Genomic DNA, 6,768 nt, shown 5'->3' with positions numbered 1-6,768 from the left:
AGAATTTGCCTCCTATCTTGCAGTATCACCATCATATTTCAGCACCATTTCTCGTTGTTGTAAGGGCTAGTCCGTCTTTATTATCAATTAAGAGATGTTGTAGGTGAAATACATGACCGAATTACTGTCTAAACGTGCGAATTAAGGCTCTAAAGCGTTCGCGCATGCTTTTTCAGATGCGTGATTTTTCGTCTGCTCGTTGGCCACCGCTTAGTGTCTGCCACGGAACCGACACCGCGAGACATATGGAGGCTGCAACGACGGGCGTCAAGATCGTTGCAAGATTTGCGGGCGCACATACCCAAAACCACGTTTCATATGTTTTCTCAGCGGTCGATTCTGACCGCATGCGCCAATTTTTCAGTGACGTGTTTTGAATTGGACTATGGAATTAAATCTCCTCATAAAATGTTCCATCGCCCCTGGCTCAGTCCCCCGTGAAGACCCATGTTCGGAGCTAGGACGCAGTCCGCCGCAGCTTCATTTATGATGACCTCGGATTGTAAGGAATTCTTCAAAACTCGTCAAACTTTTCCTATGAAATGCCCGCATTCAAACAAAACGGACTTCGTCTTTTTCTCCAGGCCTCAAATCCGCCACATCGCCAGCCTTGATTACAGTTGTCTGCTCTAACGCGGTGAAAGGGCAGGAGCGGGTGTCGTTTACCACAAACCTGCGATGAAGTACTTGGCCGCCATCACTTTTCTTACAGTATTTTCTTCATTCATTATTGCAAGTAGGTGCTATTGTATTGATCCTGTCGCCTCATATTTGATATTGGTAAATGTGTTCCGTGCGCTAAGGGTAACGCGTATGTGGATTGTAGCAAGGCCTAGGCGCCTTCAACCATTTTATGATGTGTATTAATAAGATATTATACTTTTAGATCTGAGGAGGTGAAATAGTCTCCTGCTTAACTGAGTAACACCGAAAAATAAGGGAAACATCGGTAACTGGCTTTTGCTAGTCCAGAAGGTAATTGTGATCCCTAGGTACTTCAAAAACTCAACCATGGCCATATATGTGATGATTTTTGTTGTAGGATGAAGCGTGGTCCTTGATAACCATAGCTTTTTCAATCAGCATTTCATTATTACAATAGAGTAATTCAGAGTCAACATTTATTGCTTATAATATATTATAATGTCATTAATCAATGCCTCCCCAATCTGCCAGAAGTCTATTATTAGCACCAGAGGCCTTTGTGACATTTAGGCATGTGCCAAACCTGATTTATGTATATACCTGGCACACTTAAGGTTATTCAGTGCTGTATGCTGGAATCTTTGTTACTTGAGCACAATTATTTGAATGTGTCATGATATGCATGCCAGAAATTTTTCCAAACCATTATAATATCTTGAAACAAGTTCTCACATGCTGAGGGCAAGGGCAGTTTTGCATGAAGCTTGTGATAAACAGATTTATGGGATGTGGTGGAATTTTTGCTGTAATTTCACAACCCAGGAGATAAGTAGTGACACTCATACTTTTTGCCATCTGGGTGTTGTGCTGGGTCATGTTGACCCCATATCAGGTTGACATGGCCAATGAGCAATTTACTTGCAAACAGTTCATGAGGAAGAATTCTGGCATGGAAAATATGGCAGTGACTTGTCTACCATAAATCATCACACATCCCTGTGTTTAAGCAGCCAAGCCAGCCAAGCTCTGTCTTGGGCAGTTTAATTAAGTAGGGTATGTGCAGTCAAAATTGATGCTGTCAAAATAATATGAGTGGTGTGGCCTTGCATGGGAAAGTGAATAACGCATGCTGCCTCATTGCACTTTAGTAGATATAGATCAGTGCTACAATCTTGAGTGTAACAATCTTGTGTGTGCTTTTGTGTATGAGTGCTGCAGTCCCATTTCCAGATGTGTTGTGTGCAATGCACCCATGCTGTATTTGCCTTCTGTACAGTGTGACCTTGCTGTCTCCACAGTAGGCAGCCTGACATTGTATGTGTTTTGTGTACAGTGTGATCCTTCTGTCTCCACAGCCAGCAGCCTGAAGTGCTATGTCTGCACGTCGGGGAACCATACTGCTTGCGAAGACCCGTTCGACGCGAAGCGAGCCAACGCGGCCGGTTTCCTGACACACTGTATGGAGCCCACCGAGCGCGGCTTCAAGACCCTCTGCCGGAAAACACACCAGACAGGTCAGGGATCAGTTGGTGCTTGGAGACAGGGCTGTCTTTGATAGCTTTGTCTCTTTGATAGGTAACTTTTTTAAGAGGGTTTTCAGACCTAGCTGTCTGGAGAGAACATCAAAATTTACCCGATGGAACTTCGGCTATTTAGGTGATCCTCGGGCACTGTGAGACTGTGGTGAAAGTGCTTAGAAGGTAAGGGTAGGAAAATCTAGCCATGTTGACGCAGGGGCGAAAGTTGTCACAAAATGGCAGGATTGCTACGATTTGGTATGGAAACATGGACCTTTGGCATTGCCTTAGTGGAAGCTTGTGTTAAAAACGTAATGCAAAGGACCTCCACCTACGAAACATTGCAAAATGTATGAATCACATACTACCCTTGCAGCGTTAAAACCAACGCAAATCTCAGGACCGAAGACTACCAAAACAACGATAATGTATGGCCACGGGCGGCGGTGCTGAGAGCCTCTCTGTGTTGCAGTGCTGGGCAAGGTGCGGGTGATACGGTCCTGCGGATTCGTCAATAGCTCGGAGTCCTGTTACCGCACTCGCAACGCCGAGGTGGTGGTACGCTCGTGCCAGTGCTTCGGCCCCAAGGATGGCTGCAACGCCGCCGGCCTGGCGCATCTGGCTCCGGCGGCGCTGCTGCTGGCCGCCGCCCTGCGCGCCATCTTTTGAGCAGGATGGGGAGTCGCGGCTCGCGGACGCCTCGCGGGATTTGCTCGGCTCTGGCGGCGCTTGGTGTTTTGTTCGCTGCGGTGGTCTTTACGCCAAGGAGATGCGCTGCGTTTAGGATCGTATCATTCCCGTATGATCTCCACCGCGAGTCGGAAGCGAGCGTGTTTTATCGATTCTCAGGCTCAAACTAGTGCTCCAGTTCTGTTTCTCAGACGTTCGTTTCGTTTTCGTTTGTTATGTGTGGACGTGATAAGTTCCCGACCGTTCGGCGCAAGGTATTATTTCTCAGGTACTGTTAATTGCGACGGGCGACAGAGCCGTGCGATGTGCCGTCGACCGCAGCCGTGGCGTGCCGCGGCCGCGCGCGTCCCAGACCGCGCTGTAGTTCTGTATAGAGTTGTAGATGGGGGCCTAGATGGCCCCATAGTGGCGGCGGCCGGCCGTCCCCGGCGCCGCCGCCGGGCACAGCGCACCCGTAGTGCTGCTCCGCACCGTCTTCCGGCCCCGGCGCCCGGGGTCGCCCGTCCTTCCGTCCCTTCCCCGCCCGCCACGTTGTCCGTTCATGGGCTGAGGTGGTGAAACCGTCGCCCTTCTCCCTTTCTGCCCTGCGCCTCGCCGCGCCTCTGGCCCGTCGGACTGGCGATATTTTCTAGGCTTTTAGTGGAGGACGCGTGGTGCCTGGCGCGACCGTCAGCGGCCTCAAGGCATGTTTCAGGGGTTTGTTTCAGTATTTGTTCGGTCCAAACCACTGAATTGTTTTACGCCGTCCAGAGTTTTAGAATGTCTGCGTGGTAGTGAGATGCGCCGCTGTACCATGTGCCGTTTACACAGTTCCCAGAAGGTGAGCACGGCGCCGCATCTCGCTATCTTATCCTGCTGTATGTCTTTCCTGCCGCCCGCCCTCGGCCGGAACCCGATGCGTGTCAACACTTAGACTGGTATTACCCGCGGGTAAAGCGCTACGGCTACAACATGTACATTAATACTCAATATGTGTTAGGTTAGGTGGCTGTCTGAATGCAGTAGAATCAAGTGCCTTTTGTTTTGTAGAGGGGCGATAGCGTGAGCGTGCGTGTGTGTGTGAAAATATACATGTGCAATATATAGCTTCATCTGGCTTTGCCTCTGTGGTCGAGAATTGATTCAGATAAACGAGACCAGTCTGCTTTCTTTACAAATCCAGCGTTTGTGAGGTGAAAAGTCTTCAAACCTGCTGGGGAGGGGGAATGTAGAATGATTCCCACCGTCCGAAGGGGCGGAAGTGGGCGCCTCGGCTTTATTGCTGAATACTGAATGGCTTTCTGCAAGGCCGGCTATAAGGGCGATGCAAATACTGTGCAAATTGTGCAAACAAACGTACTGTGATTTGACCAAGCAACTCCACGTCCTAGATTGAATTAACTTTGTTTTTCTCGGTCTCATACGAGTGTGATAAACCTTTGTTTTTCTTCCTTTCCGATTATCTTTAAAAAATACCATCTATGGCTTAAAATGTTGACCAATTTCTCTGCAAAATGCTCCAACTGCAGACTTGCACATATTTCACACATAACTTGGATTCCTTCGCCGGCCGCCCAAGCATGTTTGATGTGCACTCAAGAGTGCGTAAATCATGGCGAATGAAGGAGACAATTTGAATAACGGGACTTAATTTTACCGTCGTTTTTTCATGTTAAACCTCCAGTTAGGCTCAGTCATGATAAATCTAAACCTTTCCAGCTTCATTGCCTCAACACGTTACATTAGCCTGCGGCACGCTGAACGGCATGTATGTGCGGCAGACAGCTTCGGGACAGAGCTGGCGCAGCTAATACAGAAGTGTCTGATAGCGAAATTCTGCCGGTTCCGCCCATCGAAACGGCCTTCTCACGCAGGCCTCCTATTACTTATTTTACATTTTATTGTTGTAGGTTGGTGGGCATGATTTATATTCATATTTTGTGGGTGGTTTGGATGACCCTGTCTGTCACCAAATGGCGCGTAAGATACAGACTTTTTGTGTGGGGAGCAGAGAGAAGACAGCCTTTAAAAGGCCAGAAAGCTTCTTTTGTGGAGCAACCGATTGCTAACATTTCCTACTTTCGACACATGATTTGTAATCATATTTAGCCATTTTTTGTTTTAATCTGTCAAGTTTTTTCATAAAACAAATTATGATATCAATAGACACGTAATCGAACTATGTCTTTCCATACGTTTGGTTATTTGCCTCAACTTCGTTTAAGTGGTCCCTCATGTCCGCTGTAGTGAGATATTATCCATAGTTGCCATGGTTTTCTAACTGGTAAATGGCACTGCAGATACGCATCATATTTATAGCACCGGGTACTCTAAGCTGCATACAAATTACAGTATGAGGTAGATATCGGTTTTTAGCAAACAATCAGACCAATGTTATTAAGGTGAAGGCGACATCGCAAAATTTAGGCCATCAAATATGAAAAACAAAACCTAAACGGATGCCTTTGCTGCAGCTAAAAAGGCAAGCGGCAAAACGGGTTTTGTGGCCATCTGTAATTTATGTTACTATTGCAGGAGAGAGATTGTTATGAGCCCATGACACAGACTTGCCATGGCAATCAGAATAATTCTTTGAAAGGGATTTGAAGGGTTTTGATTTATTGTGTTCCAGTTTTTCTAGTGCCAACAAGCGAAAAAGCAACTGAATTAAACCCCAAAAAGTTGAAACCAGCTAAAAATGGTATTCAAGGGGTTCCGGGTGCCCGTGCCACTCCCTCCCCCCCCCCCCCTTATCAAATCTGTGGATGCAGGTGAACGAATATTTACATCTTTAAAACCGCAGAACGCGTATTAAAATAAATGTACTGAAAACAAGTGATGTCATACGCGACACCATGCAAGAAACTGCTCGCCTGCGCCGTGCTGCAATGTGATGTAGAGGGTCTGGTCCGTCTTGGCCTGCGCTGTCTACTCCTGACGAGGCTGGACCGCGGCCCAGCCGCAGCTGACGTCAGAGGGCAGGTCGGCGCGTGCGGAGAACTGCGGCACGTTAAGCTGTCGTCCCAAAATTCAAGCCAGCGATCCGGAACTTGACGGGCAGATTGAGTTCGGGAATTACGTCACGCCCACTGCTTAACATGGGCGCTGATCCAGAATTGCATGCGTGCAATCAAAAGGTTCGTAGTGAGCGTCAGCGCCATGTGTTGTCACCACAGTGAAGTTGGCCCCTCCCTTGTCAAAATCTTGCATCCGACCCCGTTTGCGACCATAGCTGAACCACGAGTAATAAGTTGTCCATGGAACAACATTGTGCATTAAACAGCATTACGCGGGTGCTGCCGCGGTGATGCCTAACAGCCCAAAATATAATACGCAGCCCCCACCCCCACCCCCTCCAAACAAAAACGTCGGTTGGCTGCCAGCCAAAAGGAATGCACGGATTTTATCGAGAAAGGGGTTATCATGCGCTATGAGAAGTAACCCAAGCGGTCGCCAGATGTCACTAGCAGACAATCCCACATGCCCGATTCCAGCTGGGATCGAGTTCTCATTAAGGTCTGCTTTCGTCCGCATTAAAGCTGCCACAGGCCGTGCTGGTACGCCCATGCAGCAGTTTGGCAACTACTGTCGAACGAGAACGGTGCACCACTGCACTCTCAGCACATCGCGATACGGCCGCCATTGCTCGGCTGCCGACGTGCGCGCCCGCCACCGCCAGCCCCGACCTGGTGTACCCGGAGCAGTGCCCGTCGGCCGGTGTACCCGGTGTACCTGGTGTACCCGGAGCAGTGCCCGTCGGCCGGTGTACCTGGTGTACCTGGTGTACCCGGAGCAGTGCCCGTCGGCCGGTGTACCCGGTGTACCTGGTGTACCCGGAGCAGTGCCCGTCGGCCGGTGTACCCGGTGTACCTGGTGTACCCAGTGCACCCGGTGTACCTGGTGTACCCGGAGCAGTGCCCGTCGGCCGGCTCACGTC

The 6,768-nt window shown here is 49.1% G+C and overlaps 1 protein-coding gene across 1 annotated transcript; it reads left to right on the top strand.

The window, feature by feature from the left end:
* Nucleotides 1-605: 605 nt before the first annotated feature.
* On the top strand, nucleotides 606-3,948 carry LOC119104563 (uncharacterized). Its single transcript, XM_037228286.1, has 3 exons — nucleotides 606-736; nucleotides 2,001-2,159; nucleotides 2,635-3,948. Exons 1-3 carry the CDS (start codon nucleotides 679-681, stop codon nucleotides 2,829-2,831), a joined length of 414 nt encoding a protein of 137 aa, XP_037084181.1. The 5' UTR covers nucleotides 606-678; the 3' UTR covers nucleotides 2,832-3,948.
* Nucleotides 3,949-6,768: the final 2,820 nt, after the last annotated feature.

Source organism: Pollicipes pollicipes, unplaced genomic scaffold (genome assembly GCF_011947565.3).
Source record: "Pollicipes pollicipes isolate AB1234 unplaced genomic scaffold, Ppol_2.1 Scaffold_6052;HRSCAF=7182_pilon_pilon_pilon, whole genome shotgun sequence".
Taxonomy (NCBI): Eukaryota; Metazoa; Arthropoda; class Thecostraca; order Pollicipedomorpha; family Pollicipedidae; genus Pollicipes; species Pollicipes pollicipes.
Note: the sequence above shows the minus strand (reverse complement) of the source record. Positions and strands in the feature narration are given on the sequence as shown.

Coding starts and splice junctions, on each gene's coding strand:
- LOC119104563 (XM_037228286.1), top strand. CDS start 679: ATGAAGTACTTGGCCGCCATCACTTTTCTTACAGTATTTTCTTCATTC. Junction 737..2,000: donor TTCTTCATTCATTATTGCAA/GTAGGTGCTATT, acceptor CTGTCTCCACAG/CCAGCAGCCTGAAGTGCTAT. Junction 2,160..2,634: donor CCGGAAAACACACCAGACAG/GTCAGGGATCAG, acceptor TCTGTGTTGCAG/TGCTGGGCAAGGTGCGGGTG.